The sequence below is a fragment of the Cnephaeus nilssonii genome (genome assembly GCF_951640355.1).
Source record: "Cnephaeus nilssonii genome assembly, chromosome: 9".
Taxonomy (NCBI): Eukaryota; Metazoa; Chordata; class Mammalia; order Chiroptera; family Vespertilionidae; genus Cnephaeus; species Cnephaeus nilssonii.
The window spans coordinates 647,587-670,952 of record NC_137080.1 but is presented as its reverse complement, the minus strand read 5'-3'; the positions used below and the strand labels follow the sequence as shown (position 1 = coordinate 670,952).

General features: G+C 64.0%; 1 protein-coding gene across 2 annotated transcripts in view; it reads left to right on the top strand.

Moving 5' to 3' along the window:
• Positions 1–23,366, top strand: part of SMOC2 (SPARC related modular calcium binding 2) — a 71,275-nt gene that overhangs the window by 3,422 nt on the left and 44,487 nt on the right. For both annotated transcript variants that reach the window (XM_079781568.1, XM_079781567.1), the window contains exons 2-3: positions 18,432–18,603; positions 22,368–22,474. In XM_079781568.1, the coding sequence (XP_079637694.1) occupies positions 18,432–18,603; positions 22,368–22,474 (279 nt within the window). The remainder of the gene's footprint in view (positions 1–18,431; positions 18,604–22,367; positions 22,475–23,366) is intronic.

Sequence of the window (23,366 nt, the reverse complement as noted above, 5' to 3'; positions counted from 1 at the left end):
CCCGTGAAGGCAAGCGCCCCGAGGGCTCCTGTGAGGGACCCTGACGGGGGACTCTGTCTGATCACTGAACCCTCCCCGGCCCCCCGCCCCCCGCACAGCCGAGGCACGCTCTCTGGTGTGTCCATGTTCAAGAGAAGAGGAAGCCGAGCCCCCAGAGACCCCACAGGAGCCCCGACAGCAAGGTGGCCTGGTGCTTCCAGACCCACCGGAAGGCGCTGTCCCTCCGGGGTGGGCGGGGGTATGGCTCCTCTCCGTCACCTTCAGACTAGAACTGGGCACCGCCTTTCCCTTCGGGACCCGTTGACCACGGTCGCCTTCCCACGTGGTCACTCGGACGGGGAGGGCTCAGGACTGGCTGGTCTGGGGCGCGTGTGACAGGAGGAGGGGCGGTCCTCCCCCCCCCCCCCCCCCACCGTGTACGTATTTGCCCTGAAAGAGCGGGAAGGAGGCGGGAAACGGCACTTGCTCAGTTACAGTTTCAGACACTTCCCTGTGGGCGTGTCCGTGAGAAAACCCTCCTGGACGTGCGGAGACCCCAGCCTGGCACGCTGTCCTCCCGCGCCTTCCTGGTGGGTGCTGTTCCCACTCAGCGTGGATCCTTCAGGAGCGATTGCGGCTTCTCCTCTCCCACTGCGCACGCTGGGCGGGCGTGGACACAGTGGGCGGGTGCAGACGCCCCGGGGAGGCGCGCAGGAGGGGCGGGAGGTGGCTACGGAGAAGGAACCTAAACAAGTCAGGGCTCCCCAGCCTGGGAGCCCCTTCATGGCGGCTCGGGACCCAGGCGTCTGGGCAGCCACTTTCATTCTGATTTGGAGTCGAGACCATCAATAAAACCTGAAGCCACTTCCGGCCCCAACGAGGCTGCACGCACGGCCTGATGGGCCCGAGGGTGCAGGGGCTGAGGCCGCGGGGCCGGAGGGATCCTGTACCCTCGCGAGCCGCCCCGCGGGCCAGGGCTTCGATGGGGCTGTGTGGAGATGGCGTGTGACCGTGTGGGCGGGGCACATGGTGTACTTCTGAACCGGAAGGTCCCTGTCCACACAGACAAGCAGAGTGGACCCTCGGAATTAGGAAGGACTCGTCTTCTGTGTCCATGCCGAGGGCCATTGGGTGTGGATGACATCGTTCGAGGCCTCACAACACGCTCAGCTTACAGAGGAGCCTGCGCTACCTGGTCAAACCTTTATCCACGCACCCCTAGTCCTGGCAGGGCCAGACCCCAGGAGTCCGTGGGCCTCATACAGCGCACAGGCCGGACGTCCCCACCTTTACGCTTCCCTGAGCGATGGCGTTGGTAACGGGACGAGACTTCCTGACGAACAGTTGTACGTCTTTGGAGTTGGAACAACCGCCTGTTGCACATTTACCTGAAGGCCCCGGAGGAGAGATTTCAGGAAAGGAAGGGTAATTTTACCCGGGGAAGGACTTATTCCGGGAGTGAACATAGAGACGTTCTCGTGTGGTTCTGTAGCCTCAGGTTGGAGATGCAAGAGCCAAGGTTTGTGGTAAAACACAAACGAATAAAAGCAAGCAAAACGTCACCTCGCGTTTATATGGTCCGGATGAAGAAAAAGAACTTGTACGTGGAAACTTGGATGCTGTCAGATCTGGCCAAATTTAATTGGAATTCTCCACGCCGAGGCACCTCCGAGTGACCTAAAGCCACAATTACAATCAGGTGTCTATGGTGTGTGACATCATGCAGCCGCCGCCCATATGCGCTCGGAGGAGGGGCGTCGACAGAGGGCGCGGGCTTCCTCCCTTCCGGATGGATCTCCCTTCCGTTACTTGGTCTTTTCCCCGGGCGGGCGGGCGGGCGGGCGTCTCTTTCCTTCCTCTCCCCCACTTCTCCGAATCCCATTCCGTCCGTGCTTCCGTGTCCCCCGGGTGCTGACGGGCTAACCCGATCGACCGTTTCTGCGTCAGCACCGGCTGCCGTTCCAGAAAAGGTTTTTCAGCTCCTATTCCTCGTATCCTTTCCCCGGAGCGCCTTCGCCCGCCCTCCGCCCGCTGCGCCCTGGTGGCCAGGGTTGTGGTGGGTGGGCCACGCCGCCATTCGATCCCGGCATCAGGTTACTGGCCCCGTCCATTAGCCAGCCGTGCCCAGGGCAGATTTTTATTCTGGGGGACGAGTAAACCGACTCCGAACGTTGGAGGTTGCTGGCAAAGACTCCGCCAATGGTAACGGCGCTTCAGGGGGCGCGAAGGGCTGCGGATAAACATGAGCCGCGGCGGGTTTGATCGCGGGCCTGGGCACGCGTCGGGGGGCACCGTCGCTGGGCCTGCTCCTCTCTGGGGACCTCACGTTCGCTGAGCTTAGTGGCTTCTTACAGAGCAAGCTCATCAGTTTGTTGGGGAAAAAGCAGGAGTGTACAGGTTGACCTTGTCTGAGTCGCGTGTTTATTTTTTAAATACATTTTTGTTTATGTCAGAGAGGAAGGGAGAGGGAGAAACATCAATGATGAGAGAGAATCACGGATCGGCTGCCTCCTGCACGACCCCCACTAGGGATCAAGCCTGCAACCCGGCGTGCGCCCTGACCGGGAATGGAACCGTGACCTCCTGGTTCGTAGGTCGACGCTCAAGCCCTGAGCCAGGCCGGCGGGCTGTACCCACTTCTTTAGCTCGTCCTCAGAAGCGAGCATGTACGTGCCTTTCTTCACCGCGTCTCGTCCCGGCTTTCTGATCACTGACCTTCTCGGGGGCCAGTTCATCTCTCCAGGGCCTTCCCCACACCGGAGTCCGCTTACTCTCCCCTGTGGTTTTCATAACATCGAGGAAAAGCACGCAGATCAGAATGGATGCCACGGAGCCCTGGGCCCCGCCCTCGCCGTGGCAGAGTGACCCTCCCGCACGGCAGAGGCCAAACTGAGAGAAAAAGACGTCATAAGGTGCAGCCCCCCCCCCCCCCCCCGTGAGAGCCACCCCTTTAAACGTGAGGTAGAAGTCTCAGAATAAGAAACAGAGGCCTCGGGAGCGTGCGGGTTAGAAACAGCTCGAGGGAGGGGGCAAAGGCCTTGGAGCCGACTCAGTGCCCGCCCGCGTGCAGGGGCGTGAATCCATAGCCCGCCGTCTGTGCCACAGGACGTGAACACACCAGCACACGTGAGATCATGTTAAAACAGGGACTTACCGGAAAAGCAGCCATTCTCCTGCCGTGCTGCGGGCTGGCAGCCCCGGGCTGTCGGACGGAGGCGATCGGGGGCCGCAGCCAGTGCTGGGCTCAGGGTCCCGGGCCGCACGCCCTGCCCCGGCGCCCTTTCTAGGAACCCCGTGAGCTCCAGGGCAGCCACGTCACACGCTGAGCTCCCCCATCACATGCTCCCCGCAAAGAGCAGCCCCTCAGTATTCTAACAGACCGTGTGAGCGGGACTGCCCGCCTTCACCGTGAGCGGCGAGAGCAGGCGTGGCCCTGTCCAGCCCCGTCTCCTCCTCTCAGGCCAGCACCCAGCGCGGCCCCAGCTCCCCCCGGACACCAGTGTCCTCCATATACAGTCCTGGCGGCTCCCTTAGAGGCTCGTCGTGAGCGGGGTGGGGGTCCCCGGGGGAAACACTGAAGACGTGCGTCACGGCCACGCCCAGGCAGTCCCTCGTCTTCCGAAGACGGCAATGACCAGGCTTTGCGGATGGACAGAGGCGATAGGCCACCGGCCGCTCTACCTATTCCTGCCGGGCGAGGGGGTGAGGCCCGGAGCGGCCGTGAGCCGGGCGAGGGGGTGAGGCCCGGAGCGGCCGTGAGCCGGGCGAGGGGGTGAGGCCCGGAGCGGCCGGGAGCCGGGCGAGGGGGTGAGGCCCGGAGCGGCCGTGAGCCGGGCGAGGGGGTGAGGCCCGGAGCGGCCGTGAGCCGGGCGAGGGGGTGAGGCCCGGAGCGGCCGTGAGCCGGGCGAGGTGGCTCTCATCAGACGGAGGTTCGAGCCGCCGGGACCGCTCAGCTGCCGACAAATCAAGGACTAACTGCTCCCCGGGCCTCCACGGGCCGGGCTCTCGCTCCGCCTTCAGGGGCTCTCACTCCGCCTTGGGGGGCTCTCGCTTCACCTTGGGGGCTCTCGCTTCACCTTGGGGGCTCTCGCTTCACCTTGGGGGCTCTCGCTTCACCTTGGGGGGCTCTCGCTCCGCCTTGGGGGCTCTCGCTCCGCCTTGGGGGGCTCTGGAGAAGAGCCTCCTCCCTCGGGCCCTCCCCGCCGAGTGCTGTTGGGTGGGGGCGGCCCTCAGTCCGGCCGCAGCACCCGGAAGCGTGGGTCCCCCGGCACTGCCTGGCCTCGGGCACCAGCGTGTGGCTGCCCCACGGCCCCAAGAGCTTCCTAAGCCGAGATCCCGTGAGCCAGGTGCTCCCGGCAGCTGCTGCCGCAGGTTTGAGCCCGTGGAGGGACTTGGCGTGCCGTTTCGGACCCCTTCGCCCCGGGTGGGAGCTCCCCCTGCGGTGCTGAGCATCCTCCGTCTCCTGCGATTGGACGGCCACAACACCCCAGAAGGACAGGCCAGCCCCTCCCCCAGGAGAGGACACGCGGGTGAAATCCACTCACCGCCCGACCGACCCGCCTTCCCCGACCTCCCAGCCAATGGCTTGAAAACCATCAATAAAATGCTGCATTGGGTCCGGCCGGCTCAGGGGCTGAGCATCGACCTATGAACCAGGAGGTCACAGTTCGATTCCCGGTCAGGGCACGTGCCCAGGTTGTGGCTCGGTCCCCAGTGTGGGGCGTGCAGGAGGCAGCCGATCCATGATTCTCTCATCATTGTTTCTCTCTCTCTCCTTCTCCCTTCCTCTCTGAAATCAATACAAATATATTTAAAATTTAAAAATAAATACCGTATTTTCCGGCGTATAAGACGACTTTTTAACCCAGGAAAATCTTCTATACACCCAGTCGTCTTATACGCCGGAAAATACGGTAACATAAATGCTGCATTCAACTCCCAAGGCCTTGTTACTGTGAATTGCAGTTTAAAACCTTCCCACCACCCCAGCAATGGACACTTGGGGGTGCGACCACCTTTCCGCCCTCGGGCACAGGCCGCTGCCCACCACGCACCTTCTCCCGGGACAGGGACGCTGTGGCTGGAACGAGCCTCGCCCTCGGCGCGCCTGCGCCGTGCTCCCACGATGGTATCTCGCCCTCCTCGCACCTGCCAGCGGGGGTGGATTCGTGGGCGGGTGCGGCTGGGGTTTTGGAGGCACCGCGGGGTAAGGAAGGTGAGCAAGGCTCCAACCTGCACGCACACGCCTGAGCCGTGCCGCTCCCGGGTCCCGGCGTGCTCCTGCCCATCGGCCTTCCTCTTAACAGATGGATCTCTGCGGGGGGCTGCCAGGACGGATCCGGCTCCCCATTCAGAGATAGGATCTGGGCGGGGCCGCGGGGCCACCTTCGCTCTCCTGGCGGCTCTCCCACCGGGACGCCCCGAGCACAGGTGCGGAGGCCTAGCCCGGCGGTGAGGGGAGCCCCCTCCTGGGTGGGGACTGCGGGCCCCCTTCCCCAGCCCTCAGCGACCACGGGAGGGAGCCCGAGAGCAGCCCCCTCCTTGGGGGACAGGAGCTCCAGGGAGGGGCTGGGTCAGGGCCACAAGCCAGGCTCCCGCCACCGTGGAGACAAAAAGCGCCACGGCTCTGCCGCTCGGCGTGGGTTCGGGCGCCGTGCGGAGCTCCCAGCTTTAACGACTCGGCTCAGACGCCGAGATGCTGAATCGGGGAAGGAAAACCAGGACCCTCCGCCTCCAGCACCGAGATCTGGAAGCCGGGACGCACGGGGAATCGGGGCTGGGACTCAGCTGGGGAGAGAGCTGTGACCTGTGGGAGTGACGCGGCCAGCCGTCCGGCGGAAGGCGTGGCTTCCTTGTGTGGCTGCTGAATTCACTGGATTCCAGCGACTCCAGGACGGAGGGCCGCCAACACGGGACCTCGTGGCCGACAGAACCGCGGCAGCCCCGTCAGCGCTGCTGTCAGCTCAGCCCCTTTCTTTCCGAGCCTCTCCCGCATCCTGTCCTCACCCACCCCGTCGGGAGGGGCCCGGGGCACGGCCGGCTCCCGGAAAGTAGGTAGACAAAGTCACATCCTCCCCTCAGGTGTCTGCGCTGCTCACAGGGGCCGGGGCGTCCGGGGAGCGACATGGAATCTCCGGGTGCTGAGGGAGCTGGGGTCCCGTGCAGAGCCACCAGGAGGGAGGAGCCTCCTGAGGGTCCTGGCGGGTGTGGGGGTGAACGGCTAAGGGCAGGTGGGCGGGCATCCAGGGGAGCCTCCCAGGTGTCAGAGCAGGGGACAGGCCCTGGTGCAGCCGTGTGTGGGGGCACAGACAGGCAGCTGGTGCAGCCGTGTGTGGGGGCGCAGATAGGCCGCTGGTGCAGCCGTGTGTGGGGCGCAGACAGGCCCTGGTGCAGCCGTGATGTGGGGGCGCAGACAGGCGCTGGTGCAGCCGTGTGTGGGGCGCAGACAGGCCGCTGGTGCAGCCGTGTGTGGGGGCGCAGACAGGCCACTGGTGCAGCCGTGTGTGGGGGCGCAGACAGGCCCTGGTGCAGCCGTGATGTGGGGGCACAGACAGGCCGCTGGTGCAGCCGTGTGTGGGGGCGCAGACAGGCGCTGGTGCAGCCGTGATGTGGGGGCGCAGACAGGCCCTGGTACAGCCGTGTGTGGGGGCACAGACAGGCCGCTGGTGCAGCCGTGTGTGGGGCGCAGACAGGCCCTGGTGCAGCCGTGTGTGGGGGCACAGACAGGCCCTGGTGCAGCCGTGTGTGGGGGCGCAGACAGGCCCTGGTGCAGCCGTGTGTGGGGGCGCAGACAGGCCCTGGTACAGCCGTGATGTGGGGGTGCAGACAGGCCATTGGTGCAGCCGTGTGTGGGGGCGCAGACAGGCCGCTGGTGCAGCCGTGATGTGGGGCGCAGACAGGCCCTGGTGCAGCCGTGTGTGGGATGCAGACAGGCCGCTGGTGCAGCCGTGTGTGGGGGTGCAGACAGGCCCTGGTGCAGCCGTGTGTGGGGGCGCAGACAGGCCCTGGTGCAGCCGTGATGTGGGGGTGCAGACAGGCCCTGGTGCAGCCGTGTGTGGGGGTGCAGACAGGCCCTGGTGCAGCCGTGTGTGGGGGCGCAGACAGGCCGCTGGTGCAGCCATGTGTGGGGGCGCAGACAGGCCGCTGGTGCAGCCGTGTGTGGGGGTGCAGACAGGCCATTGGTGCAGCCGTGTGTGGGGCGCAGACAGGCCGCTGGTGCAGCCGTGTGTGGGGGCACAGACAGGCCCTGGTGCAGCCGTGTGTGGGGGCGCAGACAGGCGCTGGTGCAGCCGTGTGTGGGGCGCAGACAGGCCGCTGGTGCAGCCGTGTGTGGGGGCGCAGACAGGCCACTGGTGCAGCCGTGTGTGGGGGCGCAGACAGGCCCTGGTGCAGCCGTGATGTGGGGGCACAGACAGGCCGCTGGTGCAGCCGTGTGTGGGGGCGCAGACAGGCGCTGGTGCAGCCGTGATGTGGGGGCGCAGACAGGCCCTGGTACAGCCGTGTGTGGGGGCACAGACAGGCCGCTGGTGCAGCCGTGTGTGGGGCGCAGACAGGCCCTGGTGCAGCCGTGTGTGGGGGCACAGACAGGCCCTGGTGCAGCCATGTGTGGGGGCGCAGACAGGCCCTGGTGCAGCCGTGTGTGGGGGCGCAGACAGGCCCTGGTACAGCCGTGATGTGGGGGTGCAGACAGGCCATTGGTGCAGCCGTGTGTGGGGGCGCAGACAGGCCGCTGGTGCAGCCGTGATGTGGGGCGCAGACAGGCCCTGGTGCAGCCGTGTGTGGGATGCAGACAGGCCGCTGGTGCAGCCGTGTGTGGGGGTGCAGACAGGCCCTGGTGCAGCCGTGTGTGGGGGCGCAGACAGGCCCTGGTGCAGCCGTGATGTGGGGGTGCAGACAGGCCCTGGTGCAGCCGTGTGTGGGGGTGCAGACAGGCCCTGGTGCAGCCGTGTGTGGGGGCGCAGACAGGCCGCTGGTGCAGCCATGTGTGGGGGCGCAGACAGGCCGCTGGTGCAGCCGTGTGTGGGGGTGCAGACAGGCCATTGGTGCAGCCGTGTGTGGGGCGCAGACAGGCCGCTGGTGCAGCCGTGTGTGGGGGCACAGACAGGCCCTGGTGCAGCCGTGTGTGGGGGCACAGACAGGCCGCTGGTGCAGCCGTGTGTGGGGTGCAGACAGGCCGCTGATGTTGGGCCTAGTCTGTGAGTTTCTTTAAAATCAGAGTATTAAACGCAAACCTCATAACAGACTCAGGTCCTCCTTGTCTCCTAGTTGTTTCTCCGAGAGTCAGGGCGATGGGTTGCAGGGGCTGGCAGGTGGCGGCTGAGCCGGGGCAGCTGGCCTCCCCCTCCTGGTCTCTGCCTGGGGGTGTCTGCGTCCCCTCCTGAAACTCACTCCCTGCGAGCGGCTGCCGCCCGGCATCGTGTGGAGACTACCCGGCAGACGCAGGTGAAAATGGTGCCGGGTTTCCCTGTCACAGGAAAACCCGACTCGCTGGTGTCCCGGCCAGGCCGCAGGGGAGTGGTTAGTTGTGGGGTCACACTGTCCCTGGAGACAGCGTCCTCAGAACCCCAACCCCCGGAACAGGATGTGGACGGCTGCAGCGCGGGAAGCGAGGTGGTGCGGTGACCCCGAGCCAGTGTCTCGCGCCCCCCACTGCGGGCTGAGCTGCGGGTGCAGGACCCTCCCGGCGGGGACCACGCAGCCTGCGGGTGCGTCTGCGGGGACCCAGTCCAGCCCGGGACGCGATGCGGCCGCGTGGGCCACGCTGAGGGGGTGGGACCCGGGGCTGGGTTCTGAGCGCTGAGTCACTGGGCCGTGTGACAGCAGGTCCCACACACGTCCCTCCTGCACGCCGTGGCCGGAGCCACCCCACTCGTCACCGGGGAAGCTGGCTCCCACGCCATGCCCCCGGGCTGCGGCCTGGCACCTTCCAGCGCTGCTCCAGGACATGGGACTTTGGGAAGCGGGTTTTCCCCTGGCGGCCTGCACCGTGGCTTTAGCGCCCAGCGCCCTTCTCGGGGTGCACCAGCGAGTGCCCGGCTGTCAAAGGCTCCCCGCACGGGACGTGGGGGAGGGGGGGGGGAAGTGGGGGGAGCGGGACGTGGGGGGGCGGGACGTGGGGGAGGGAGACGTGGGGGGGTGGGACGTGGGGGAGGGGTCGGGAAGTGGGGGGAGCGGGATGTGGGGGAAGGCTCGCTGGCTCTCAGCCTTAGGGTTGGGGCGCTGCTCCTGTCCACGGGGGGGTGGGGGGGGGCTCTTCCTTCCAGGCAGGTGAGCCGAGTGGGAGGCAGCTGCTCTCGGTGGGGTGGGCCCGGGAGGGAGATGGTGGGGGGCTCCCCGCCCACGTGGGGGAGGCCCGGCCTCGGCTGTGTGCACAGGCGGGAGCGAGCCTGACCTTCCTCTCTCTGCGGTGAGAGGCACCAGGGACGTGGAATAAAGCCGCGGCAGCAGGAAGCCCAGCGGCCGGGGCAGAGCACACGAGTGGGAAACGCTGTCCCTGCCTCACGCTGGCTCTGCCCATTCCTGCCGGCAGCACGGAGCCGAGCGGGGCCCGGCCCGGGGTCCTCGGTCCTCCCGGGACTCGCCACGGCCACGCCCATGCCCGCTGCCTGTCCAACCTGGCGGGCCCCCGCGTGTCTGGCTCCCACGGGTGTCCAGGGGGATGTGTAAACACGGAGCGAAAGCCCCGTGCAGCCTCGGGGGCAATCCCCCCTCTTCGCTGCAGAAATCCAGGCTGCAAAGCCCCCGGCGCCCGCTGGCCCCTGCGCAGCCACCGTCGGGGGCGGGGTCCCCGGAGCCGAGGGCGGGCGGCTGACGGTGGTGACAGGTGGCGCTCGCGTGGCGCTCGCTAAGCCCTAATTACTTAATCCGTGTTTTGCCTCTGGGCCTCCTTGTAATTACAGTGACCTGGAGCGTCACGTGTAAACACGTGGCGTGCCAGCTTCTAACCACACGCACGTGGCGAAGATCCTCCAGGCCCGCAGAGGGGCGACGACACGCCTGCAGCTGCTGTCCCCAGTGCTGGGGGGAGCGGGGGGGGGGGGGGGGCGGGGAGGGGCGGAGCCTCCCCGCAGGTCCTGCGCCCGCCGGGCAGGAACATCGGGGTACGTTCTTTGGGCCCCGCGGCCGCCCGGGCCCGTGCAAAGGGCATTTCCTGTTTGGGCATCAGAGGTCTGAGGGTCCGGCGTGCAGGGCCGTCCTCTGGGCCGCAGCTTGGCTCTGTTTATTTTTTATTTTTTAAAATATGTTTTTATTGATTTTTTTAGAGAGAGGAAGGGGAAGAGAGGGGTAGAAACATTTGTGATGAGAGAGAATCACTGATCGGCTGCCTGCTGCACACCACCCACTGGGGATGGAGCCCACAACCCGGGCCTGTGCCCTGACTGACTCGAACCCTGACCTCCTGGTTCATAGGTCGACACTCAACCACTGAGCCACCCTGGCTGGGCTCAGCTCCATTTAAAGTCAGCGCAGGGCCCTAACAGGATTGGCTCAGTGGATAGAGCATCCGCCTGCGGACTGAAGGGTCCCGGGTTCGATTACGGTCAAGGGCATGTACCTTGGTTGCGGGCACATCCCCAGTGGGAGGTGTGCAGGAGGCAGCTGATCGATGTTTCTCTCTCATTGATGTTTCTAACTCTCTATCCCTCTCCCTTCCTCTCTGTAAAAAATCAATAATATATATATATTTTTAAAAAAGTCAGCGCAGGTTTGCAAATGAGGAACTCAACTGAGACTCAGCCTCAGGGACCCCGATGTCGGGGTCAGAGGCCGCTGGATTCGTGGCTGGGATCCGCCAGGGACAGGAAGGGCAGCCCAGGACAGCCTGGACCGGAACCACCAGCTGCATCTGGAGGGAACGTTCTGGAAACAGATACGACCTTCCAATTAGTCACCCTGGGACGCGGCACTGCCCGCTCACCTCCGAGGAAGGAACACGGGACGCGCCGTGGCGGGCACCCCAGGCGGGCGGAGGGCTGCGTATCGTGGGGGGAAGGCCTGGGTGTCCTGGGCCCGGGTCAGGGCGGGGATGTTGGCTGATGTTTCTCCCTCAGCTCGTCTCTGAATCACATCCGTCCCAGGGGTCAGCGTTCCCGTCATCTTGACTCACCCACGCTCCTCTCGCTGAAAATTTGAACGGTTTAAATGCATCTTCTGATTTATTGTAAATAAGATGAAGTTCACTTTGATTGACTGATACTCCAGATTTCTCAGACTTGCATGCACCCTCGCATGACAGTTAACGTGTTAGGACGTGTACCCCTGGGAGTTGCGGGGTTTGCAGGGCTACAGGGCCTCTCAGTCCCTGGGAAGCCTGAGCCGGGCGACGGGCAGCGGGCAGGGAGCCCACGTGGCCACCAGCTTCCTGCCATCCTCTGCTCGCTCCATGTTTAAAGGGCATTTAAAAAATATCCTATATAATAATCCTATATGATAAAAGGGTAATATGCAAATTGACCAAACGTGGAACAACCGGTTGCTATGATGTGCACTGACCACCAGGGGGCAGATGCTCAACGCAGGAGCTGCCCCCTGGTGGTCAGTGCGCTCCCACAGGGGGAGCCGCTCAGCCAGAAGCTGGGCGTACGGCTGGCGGGCGCAGCGCACAGCAGTGCTAAGGATGTCCGGCTGCGGCTTAGTCCTGCTCCCCACGCGGGCCTAAGCCGCCAGTCGGACATCCCCTGAGGGCTCCCGGACTGCTAAAGGGTGCACCAGGCCTCTAGTGTGTGTGTGTGTGTGTGTGTGTGTGTGTGTGTGTGTGTGTGTATATATATATATATATATATATATATATATATATATTGATTGATTTCAGAGAGGAAGGGAGAGGGAGAGAAGGAGAGAAACATCAATGATGAGAGAGAATATGATCGGGGGATCGAGCCCACAACCCGGGCATGTGCCCTGACCAGACATCAAATTGTGACCTCCTGGTTCCTGTGTCAATGCTCAGTCACTGAGCCACACTGGCCTGGGTTAAAGGGCATTTAATGCCAGATTTCAGCCAACAAGTTCCGCATCTAACCCTCTGTGAGGTCTCACATTTGTTATTTTGGCTGAAACATGTTAGTAGACACCAGCATCACTTTTTAAAATTAAAGATGCAAAATATTGTGCGTGTAGCTGTGGGCGTCCGTGGTTCAGACGCTTGCTGAGTGAGAACCGGGGCGGTGGGAGCCCTGCGGGGTGTCGGCAGGCGTCGCCAGGACCCCGGCTCCCAACTCTGCCAGGCGGGGGCCCTGGGGTCAGGCCTGGGTTGCCTCAGGCTGTGTCCCTGGATTTGCAATCTCCTCCTCTGATAACCGCCCGGGGCTGCCCCCGAGCGTCCCTCCCGGTGATGAGCTGTCATTGCCTCGCGGCCCAGATCCGCCGAGGCTGCGGTCCAGCGCCATTTCCGGTGAATTATTTCCGTCGTGGAGGGCGAGATGGGAAGGAGCAGGACCCTGAGGGATTATTAGCAAGGGACTGGCTCGGCAGGAATGCCTTTCGTGAGTATTCCACCTGTTTCCCGTGTTCCTTAACACGCCCCCTGCGTGTGGTGCAGGAAGCGGGAGCCAGATGCTCGGTGGTGGTGTTCCCTCCTCCTCCCAGCACGGCCGTCAGGGGTTCAGGACCGAGCGCGTGGGCTGTGATGCCCAGGGCTCCCCGCCCTGCGCTGGGACCTCACCCACCCCCGGAGCAGGTGTCGGGCAATCGCGTGTTAAAGGCGAACGAGAGCATAGAACCCGGAGAGCGGAGTCCGAGCCAATCGTGTGTGACGTGACCAGATGCCTGACGGCAGCTCGCCAGCCCCAGATAAAATTTCCGCTGCGTGTCCCCGGGACGTGTGGGCGCGGCCAGGACGGCGTCCCACCGGCCCGGGGCAGCGTCACCGCGGGCCGCGGGCCGGACAGACTACACCAGACACGGCACATCTCTAAGCTGCATCTGCTCATGGAAAATACCCGATTTTAAACACATTCCGTTTCTCAAAAGTGGCGTTTCTCGGTGACCTGGGTCTGGTCGGCGTCGAATGTCTCGGGGTGGGCAGCCAGCACCCAATGGAGCCGCCGCACTGGCCTCCCTCTGAACCGGGTCAGGACCCACCGATGGAGCCCAAACAGGCTCTTTTAAAGCCGGTTCTGCTCGGCCGGCGTGGCTCAGTGGCTGAGCGTCGACCTATGAACAAGAGGTCATGGTTTGATTTCCCGTCAGGGCACATGCCCAGGTTGCGGGCTCGATTCCCAGTGTGGGGCGTGCAGGAGGCAGCCGATCCGTGATTCTCTCTCTCATCATGGATGTTTCTCTCTCTCTTTCTCTCCCTCTCCCTTCCTCTCTGACATCAAGAAAAACATATTAAAAAAATAAAGCGGGGTCCCTGCAGGCCCCATGCCCATCAACATTCAGGAAGAAACAGCGAATGGGAGAGGCCTGGTGTGCATACGTTTCTGCTGTGCCCGTGGGATTTTATAGTCACCGCTGTGACCTCCGCACACAGTCATGTTGGAAAGGTTTTCCACGTGCTCCCTTGGACCCGGAGCCTGTGCTTGGCTCGCAGGCGGGCAGGGGCGCCCCCTGGCCCCGGGCGTGGGCGGCAGGTGACCCGCTCGTGATGACCCGCATCACTGGACACTGAGTCACGGTTCGCTCCGGGTCCTGATCCCGCGGGCATGGACCCCCCCTGCAGAGCAGCCGCTTCTGGGGTCTAAGTCACCTTTGTGTGTTACCGGCACTTCAGGGCCGAAGGGGAAATCCTCACGTCTCATTCTGAGTGTCGCCAGGAACACGTGTGTGTGTGTGGAAGCCGTGTCCTTCCCGGCTCTGACCCGGCTGTCTTCTGTTCCCTGTGGGATCCCTGACAGCAGCCAGGACTTCCGGGCCCCTGGGCAGGCTGGGCTCACACACACACACACACACACACACACACACACACACACGCAAGTGTCGGGTGTGCAGGAGGCACGATCAACGATTCTCTCTCATCACTGATCTTTCTCTCTCTCTCCTCCCCTCCCCTTCTCTCTGAAATCAATAAAAATACATTAAAAAAAGAAAGGCCACGCTGTCAGAAGGTGGAGATGTGTTCAGACGTGACCTCATTGAAGGACAAGCGACCGGAGCACAGTCTTTCTTGGTGTAAAGCTCTCAGGAAAACCATTCCCGCCGCGTTACCCTCTCACCTCGGGCAGGACATCGGGCGGCTGCGCAGGGTCGGAGGCCGGCGTTTCTCAAGTGATGTGCAAGCTCCAAAGGGGACGAGTTCCCGGAGCCGCAGGGAAGCTCCCGTAGAAATGAGACGCAGAACATGAAGACGGAGCCATCGCTGGGGACACTGTCGTGACGAGAGGTCCCTCACAGCACCACCATTTACACGCATGTTAGCTTGGCATGTTAGTACCAAATGTTTGGGGACGTAGTAGATACTGGTCGGTGAGAATTAGCTTTAGACGAGAGTTGATCATGTGGGTATGATTTCCCCCAGAGCAGTGTATGAGCTCTGATGCCCTCCTTCCTGTGGGTGACAGGTGGGGTGACTGACAGGTGGGTGACTGACAGGTGGGGTGACAGGTGGGGTAACAGGTGGGGTGACTGACAGATGGGGTGACAGGTGGGGTGACTGACAGGTGGGGTGACAGGTGGGAATCGGTTTCGCTGCCTGTCCCCTGGGCTCTTTTCTGGTGTCTCCCCGCCCTGTGGTCGCCGTGTCCACTGGTTCTTGCTGTTCAGGGGTTTTTGACATGAACCCCTAAATGAGTTGCTGCTCACAACACGTACGCTGATTCTGTGCAGTAGCTGTGACTTTTGCGTGTCAGCAGCCGTGGACTCCCTGAGTCTGGAATATTCTGACGCCGGGAACCGCCCGAAATGGAAGTGTTGTCCGCGTTCCCATCCCCGGCCGCATGGTCTGGGCTGAATCCTGGCGAGTTTGTGAGGTGGATGCACCGAGTGTCCTCAGGAGCAGTCCCCCCAATTCCCAGTGAGTTTATTCTTACGTGCGGGGTGCGGGGTGTGGAGCCGGGAAGCTGGGCCTGCGGGGCGAGCGTTATGTGACCTGCCTTGCACTCCCCGCGGCTGTTTTTCGGGACTCCACGCCTCGCCGCCGTTTCTCCGCACTTCCTGCGGCTCTCCCAGGTCAGAGCCCACTGCCCTCGAGTGAAGACCTGGACGTGGCCTCTGGTCCTCCATCGCGGTCAGGGAGACGGGGCGCCGTGAGCCCCGGGAATGGCAGTGTCTTGGACTGCTCAGGACTCACCTGGGTTTCTGGGCGGGGAACCCCAGGACCAGAGCAGCCGGCTGGATCCCAGAGCCCCCCCTGAGTGGGGCAGGGACCCCGGGACAAGCAGGACGTTGGTTCGCCCCCCTCCCCCCACAGGCTCTCCGGGAATTGGGGAGTTGGCTCAGCCAGGATCCAGGCACTGGCCCCAGGCTCCCCGAATCCTGGTGCCACCGGCCGGGTGTTTAAGGCCACACAGGACCCGTGCCCGCCACGCGGACTTGCCCAGGCTCCCACCGTCCTTCCTGGGCGGGGCTCCCCGAGGGCTGCGGGTGCCCCTGGGGGGCCCATGAGCCCGTGTGACTCTCTGGGATTCTCGTCTCTGACACTGACCGATGGCCTGGGATGGCGAGTCTGCTGGCCCGTGGGCTGGAGGCGGGTCCGGGTCGGCCTCTCCTCTGAGAAGGTGCCCGTTCCTGGCGCCTCGCAGCAGCACCTCCTCTCGACTGCGGAGGGCGTGCCCGGCGCCCTGAGCTCGGCCGGAGGAGCGGCGTGAACCGGCACGGCGTGGCACGCTGTCCGTGGTTCGGGGGACACGGGGAGTGTTTGGTGACGCTGTGGTTTGGAGAAGCTCCCGTGACGATGGGCGGGCGGGTCTGTGCGCCCACGGGGGCTGCGTGGCTTACGGCGAGGGCCCCACACGCCCCGCCTGCACGCCCCTTCGCTGCTCAGCTCTGTGGGGTGGCTCTGCCCTGGGCAGCGGGCTCAGGCGTCGCCTCTCCTGTCCCCCGATGCCTCTGCCCCTCACCCACTGCTTCTCTCTGGACTGTGGACCCCGCAACCCGCCGTTCCTGGGGGCCCCTCACCATCCCCCTCGCTCCCTTGCAGAAGCCCGAGCGTCCTTCCCCCTGAAACGGAAGGGTTTCTCTTCTCTGTAACCAAAGGTGTGAGTGTCTAGGCGTTTGGGGAGATGTCTTTGCTCAGCGTTGTTTTCTCAGTCCTGCAGCCGTGGGTGGGCTGTCGCTGGTTCCTGTGCAACGGTGCCTTTAAAACGTGGGGTGTAGGGGGCTAGTTTAGGAGGTTCCCCCCGAATTCCAGCTTCTAGATGGCAGAGCCCGGGAAACCGAGGCGCCCCACCTGCCCGGGCTCCACACAGGTGCCCCCGAGCGCCGAGACGCAGCCGTGGGACGCAGCAGCGGAGTTTCGCTCTCCCTGAACGTGACGGAATGTAAGCGAGAACTCCGCGCACGGCCGTGGTGTCTGCTGGGCCGGGCGGGTCTAGAGCTGTGTGTGCTCGGGCCCCCAGGGCCTGGGCGAAGCGCCTCAGGAACAATCACGGGCGGCCCAGCCGGCCTCGGCCCCGGGACACCCGTGGGAGACTCGCAGACGGGCAGCGGGCTCTGCCTGTCACCGGGGAGGGCGCAGACACCCGGGGGAGGTGTCGGTGACAGAGGCCAGGCGCCCGCGGCAGGGAGTGCATCTCGGAGATTGCGCCTGCGGCTCGGGGTGATGGCTGCCCGGGTGCCACGGGCCTTGCCGTCTCGTCTCCTCCCATCACACTCGGTCAGGGAGGTGAAGCCTCTGTGTCCTGTGTCACCCAGGGGACAGGAAGGCCGTTGCACTCTCTCTCCCTCTCTCTCTGTCTCTCTGTCTCTCTCTGTCTCTCTGTCTCTCTCTGTCTCTCTCTCTTTCTCTCTCTCTCTCTCTCTCTCTGTGTCTCTCTCTGTTTCTCTGTGTCTCTCTCTCCCCCCTTCTCTCTCTTTCTCTCTCTCTCTCTCTCTCTCTCTCTCTCTCTCTCTCTCTCCCCCTCTCTCTGTTTCTCTCTGTCTCTCTGTGTCTCTCTCTCCCCCCTTCTCTGTCTCCCTCTCTCCCCCCTGCACGGCGGGGCAGCTGTGTTGTGAGGTCACGTCCCGCCCCGGCCGCGAGGGGCGTGGGGGCTTCTCAGGTGCGGTAGGGGATCCTCACCCCCCAGGCGCTCCTGAGGCCGCCTGCACATTCGCTGTCCCTCCTGGCGGGGGGCGGGGGTGGGGGTGGGGGGAGGGAGGACTAGGCCTGCAGTGGGAGCACGTGCAGAGGTCGGGGGGGTCGGGTGGGCGGGGAGCACCATCTGTTGGCCAGGAAGTGCTGTGTGGGAGCTGGCGGCGGGCCCGGGCCTCTGGGGGGCACTGTTAGATCCGAGGGGGCAAGGAGGAGCCGGGCGAGGACAGGGAACCTGGGGTGTCCTCAGGGTTGGGAGTATGGGGGGCCTTGGCAGGGACCGTGGGGGACATGGGTCGCCCAAGAGCCATCAGGCCTCCACAGAAACCGCTTCCCCTGGGCGCTGGTTCGGAAACTAGGGGTCCCTCAGCCCAGCCTGCGCCCTCTCACAGTCCGGGGGCCCCCGGGGTGCGGGGAGCGGGCCTCAGCCGGCAGGCGGACATCCTTAGCGCTGCCACAGGCGGGAGAGGCTCCTGCCACCGCTGCTGCGCTTGCTCGCCGTGGGCCCGGCTTCTGGCACACTGACCACCAGGGGGCAGCTCCTGCATTGAGCGTCTGCCCCCTGGTGGTCAGTGCGCGTCCAGCGACCGTCATTCTGCCATTCGGTTGATTTGCATATTGGACAGGATAGGACCTCGTTCAGGCGAGATGTGCACGGGGCTCAGGCCGTGAGGGGCCCTGGGGGCCATTTCATGGGGGGCCCACCTCCCAATTCCCTCACTGACTCCTCCCCTCCCGGATGAGGGCAGAGCGGGATGATGGGGAGTAACGGGCAACGAATTCACAGACCCCGAGGCAAGCCCCGCCGCGGGGACTGAGGTAAAGGGTGCCCTCGCCTCCATGCGCACGGCACAGCTTCACACGCCGTCCAGCCTCCGGCGATTCAGCGCCAAACGCCGGCGTAGAGGATGGTGGGTTTCCGAGACCTTGGAAAACAGGCGACGGCCAAGAATGTGCCGGTCTCCCTGTGCGCCCGGCCGCGGCTCGCCATCTGCTCCCTGCTGCTCTGCCGAGAACATTTCTTTAAAAAATGTATACATATTTATTGACGTTGGAGAGGAAGGGAGAGGGAGAGAGAGAGAAACATCCAGGATGAGGGAGAATCATGGACCGGCTGCCTCCTGCACGCCCCCCACTGGGGATGGAGCCCACCACCCAGGCCTGCGCCCCGCCCGGGAATCGCACCGTGACCCCTGGTTCACAGGGCGACGCTCAGCCCCTGGCCCCGCCGGCCGGGCTGAAAGCGTTCCTTCGGGCTGATCCGGCTTCTCTTTTCCTCCCGCAGTTTTTACGGGTCGATCAGGACAAAGACAAGGACTGCAGCCTGGACTGCGGGGGCGCCCCCCAGAGGCCGGTCTGTGCGTCCGACGGCAGGACCTTCCTGTCCCGCTGCGAGTTCCAGCGCGCCAAGTGCAAGGACCCGCAGTTGGAGATCGCGTACCGGGGCAACTGCAAAGGTAAGCCGTCCGCACACGCCTCGCCGCGCCGGTCGGTCCCACGTGAGGCGGTCCCACGTGACTGCCACGCCGTGCCTTCAGTTCCACCGCCGCTGCACTGTCAGGGAGGGGCTCGAGGTGTCAGCCTGGGAATGTTTTCAGACCAGTGGGAAGAAGAGCGACTTCCATGACGCTCGAGACAGAGCCCTTTTGACTGGGTCCGTGCTCGCGAACTGCTGGCCCACACCGGCCAGGGCGGGAGGTGGGTTTTAAGACCAGAGAAAGATGAGGTGCCGCGTGGCGGCCCATCAGCAGCCGGGGAAGGAGAGCGGCTGGGACCAGCTGCTGTCACTGGGATGGGAGTCTCGGGAACGGCCGTGGACGGGAGGCCAGAGAGGCCCGGAGCCAACGGGAAGGGCTCAGCCAGCGTTGAGAATCCAAAACCGTCAGGGCCCGAGGCTACGGGCACGCGTGCACGGGCTGGGGTGGGGGGGGGGGAGGAGGGGGAGGGGGCCCAGAACGAGCAGGGAAAGGCGTTCAGGACGACACCCACATGGCCCAGGAGCCGCTCACAGGCCATGAGCCCAGCAGGCACCCCGGGGGCGGGGGCGGGGCGGGGCCGGGGTTCCTTGGCGCTCTGAGGCCACCGCGTTCCCCGCTCTCCGATGGCCACGAGGACGGCTTTGAGGTTTGTGCCATGGATCCCAGTGAAATAATGACGGGGCTTGCGTTTTGAGGATTTAATTTTCAAACGTTAAAAACGAAGTGTCCAAAAAGAAAAACAAACAAACAAACCACAAAGTGTCCAGGGTCCAGCCTCGGCCCGACCAGGAGCCGTGAGGGCCGGCTGCGTCCTCACTCTGACCACCGCACGGCGTGAGGGGCTCGCCCGGGCGGCCCCGAGGGGAGGCGGGGAGCCGTGAGCCTCCGTCCTGTTTGCAGGGAGCCTGGGGCATGGAGCCGAATAATGCAATGCTGCGTGCTTAGATTTCTGTAGGGAGGGGCGTTGGATTTAGTCTCCCGCGGGAGCAGGTCAGCCAGGCGCCGGTTTAAAGTGAAGCACGGGCCTGGCGGGCGGGGCTCCGTGGCTGAGCGTCGACCTATGAACCAGAAGGTCATGGTTCGATTCCTGGTCAGGGCACATGCCTGGGTTGCAGGCTCAACCCCTAGTGTGGGGCGTGCAGGAGGCAGCTGATCGGTGATTCTCTCTCAACATTGATGTTTCTCTCTCCCTCTCCCTTCCTCTCTGAAATCAATAAAAATAGATTAAATAAATAAAGTGAAGGACAGGAGGCGGGCTCTGCCGTGGGCTCCCCTGTGGCCCGGGAGAGGATGGTGCACGGGAAAACCAGCCGAGCCCGCGGCCTCATGTCACGTGTCCTGGCCACGCCGAGTGAGTAACAGGACACAAGCAGCACCGGGCGGCGTGAGCAGTTTTGAGGGAAACCGCCTGGTGTTTTGCATGTTTCAGCAGAATCGGCCGGGCGGGCTGTCCAGGCTCCTCGCCGCAGTGCACGGCCGGTGCTGAGTCAGCACATCTGCAGGGGGCCGCGGCAGGGGGGGCCCCCGGCTCCACCCCAGCTGACCACAGGCCTGGACCTGGGGGCGACGGGCGCGTGGGCCTGGGTCCCCGCCTGCGTGATCAGCCACGGCCGCCGGGAACCTGGGACTGAGCGCCCGTCACGCGGGGCCGCTGGTTCGAGAACTCCCGCCCGCGGCAGAGGTGCCGGTGCCTTTAAAAGGTGGTGGTGTCCACGCCCCACGCCGGGAATGGCCGCCGAGAGCGGTTTGGAAAATGGATGCTTTCTGCTTGTTCCACGAGAGTTCAAACGCTGGGCACAATTTGTAACTCCATCCGCCGCGCGGGCCGGCCAGCGGCCCCTATCACATTTCCCTTTGGACGGTCAGACCGCAGGCTGCCCCGGGACAGGAGGACGGCCCGGCAGGCAGTGATTTCCCGCGGCTAAAACACAGAGCGCGGTAAAACCACACGTGTGAGGCGGCCGGCCGCCAGCGTGGACCAGGGAGGAGCCCCCGAGGGACCAGCCTGTCGGGGGCGGGGGCGGGGGGGGCGCGCGGCCGGGCTGCCCACCCCTGGCAGGGTCTGCGCTCCGCTCAGGGACGCCTGGAGCTCCCAGAAGCCCCCGGGCCGGGGCTGGTGCCGGGCTGGCACCTCCTGGCAGCAGCAGTCTGACTGCCAGGCAGCGGAACGGTCGGCCCTGGAGCCGCTGGGCAGGGGCGTTGGGAGAAGCAGGGCTCGGAGCCCACAGGCCTCTCAGACCCAGACAACCGGTTATTTAAATCTGGAAACACTTGAGACAACTCGGGAAGAGCGTTCTTTTCAAGTTTTAAAATTCAAACGGGCTCCAGGGTCGGGGCCCAGAGAAGGAAAACCAGCGCTGTGAGGGTGTCCGTGGGCACGAGGCGCGGCGGGGACCGGGAGGCCGCGTGGGGGTCGGGGGAGGGGGGCCCTGCCCTTCCCCCCTCTTCCTGGGGTCTGGCCCCAGCATCAGGCTGGGCCTCCCTCCTGCCGGCAGGAGCGTAGGTCGGACGCGCAGCCGTGGGGCGAGGCGGGCCTCCTCGGACCGCTGGCCTCCCTTACTGGGCTCACCGGCCCCCACGGTTCGCCCTGCTGACCCCTCCCCGGCCTCGTGGGCAGAGCAGGGTTAGATGTGCTGAGGTGTCTTTCTCTCTCCGTGTTATTCTGCATTAGTGTCCGGTGCCCGGCACCGCGGTCAGACAACCGGAGACTTTGATGTTTCCAGTCCCCCGGGCACGGGCGTAGTTATGGCAACATCACCGTCTCCGTTCCGGTGAGGGTGTGACCAGCCATCCGTAGGCCTCAATGGAGGACACGAACCATCAGCACCCGAGAGGACACGCGGGCTGGAGCGCTGCGGCCGGGTCTCGGCAGCGTTTTTCTGTCGGCGCTTTTGGACTTTTCCTTTCCACTGTTTGCTGAGTCACGGGGGTGGCGTCCTGAGGAGCAGCAGGCCCGCGGCTGTGCCTCCGATCGTGTCTTAGCAGTTTTTTTAAAAAAACGTTTTTTATTGATTTCAGAGAGGAAGGAGAGGGAGAGAGAGTTAGAAGCATCAGTGATGAGAGAGAATCACTGATCGGCTGCCTCCTGCACGCCCCCGACTGGGGATCCAGCCCACAACCCGGGCGTGTGCCTGACCCCCTGGTTCCTAGGTCGACGCTCAACCACTGAGCCACCCGGCCGGCCGGCGTGGCGGCTTTGAGGCGGTGCCTGAGCGGCTGGGCAGGCTGAATGGAGGCGCTCACTGATGGGCGGGGGAGAGGCAGAGCTGGGCATCTTCGAGGTCTAGGAACGCGGACACAGAGCCGAGCCCCGTGGTGCTCCCCGATGGTGTTTCCGGGGGGTGGCCTGGACCCCGCTGTGGGCCAGAACGTCCTGCCCCAGGGGCCCCCGCTCCCTCCCTCCCGCTGGGCCTGTGGACGGGACCCCGTGGGCTCCAATGGACACGCTGAGACCTGAGGAGACGCCGACTGGACCCGGCTGTGTTCCCTCGTTTGCCATGAAGCAGGTCCCGTGTCCCCGGGACGACCCAGTAATCCTCTCCCAGCTCTGCCCCGGCTCCTTAGGTGTCGAGAGGACGCACCCTCGGAGCAGCCAGCCTCTCGCTGGGGACCTGGGTGGCCACTCGCCCGCCCCAGCTGAGGTGGCTGGCCCCGGCTCCATCGCACCTGCGTCTCCACGTGCCTGTGTCTCGGGCGTTGCCTCATCCTGGTGTGTAACCGCGCTGCTCTGCTCCCTCCTGCAGACGTGTCCCGGTGTGTGGCCGAGCGGAAGTACACGCAGGAACAGGCGAGGAAGGAGTTCCAGCAGGTGTTCATCCCGGAGTGCAGCGAGGACGGCACCTACAGCCAGGTACACGCTCTACAACAGGTACACGCTACAGCAGGTACATGCTACAGCAGGTACATGCTACAGCAGGTACACGCTCTACAGCAGGTACACACGCTACAGCAGGTACACGCTACAGCAGGTACACGCTCTATAGCAGGTACACATGCTATAGCAGGTACACACGCTACAGCAGGTACACGCTACAGCAGGTACACGCTCTACAGCAGGTACACGCTCTACAGCAGGTACACGCTACAGCAGGTACACGCTCTATAGCAGGTACACACGCTATAGCAGGTACACACGCTACAGCAGGTACACGCTACAGCAGGTACACGCTCTACAGCAGGTACACGCTCTACAGCAGGTACACGCTACATCAGGTACACGCTCTACAGCAGGTACACACGCTATAGCAGGTACACGCTACAGCAGGTACACGCTCTACAGCAGGTACACACGCTATAGCAGGTACACGCTCTACAGCAGGTACACGCTACAGCAGGTACACACTCTACAGCAGGTACATGCTCTACAGCAGGTACACGCTACAGCAGGTACACGCTACAGCAGGTACATGCTCTACAGCAGGTACACACGCTATAACAGGTACACGCTCTACAGCAGGTACACGCTCTACAGCAGGTACACGCTCTACAGCAGGTACACGCTCTACAGCAGGTACACGCTACAGCAGGTACACGCTACAGCAGGTACACGCTCTACAGCAGGTACACCAGGTACACGCTACAGCAGGTACACGCTCTACAGCAGGTACACACGCTATAGCAGGTACACACGCTACAGCAGGTACACGCTACAGCAGGTACACGCTCTACAGCAGGTACACGCGCTACAGCAGGTACACACTCTACAGCAGGTACACGCGCTACAGCAGGTACACACTCTACAG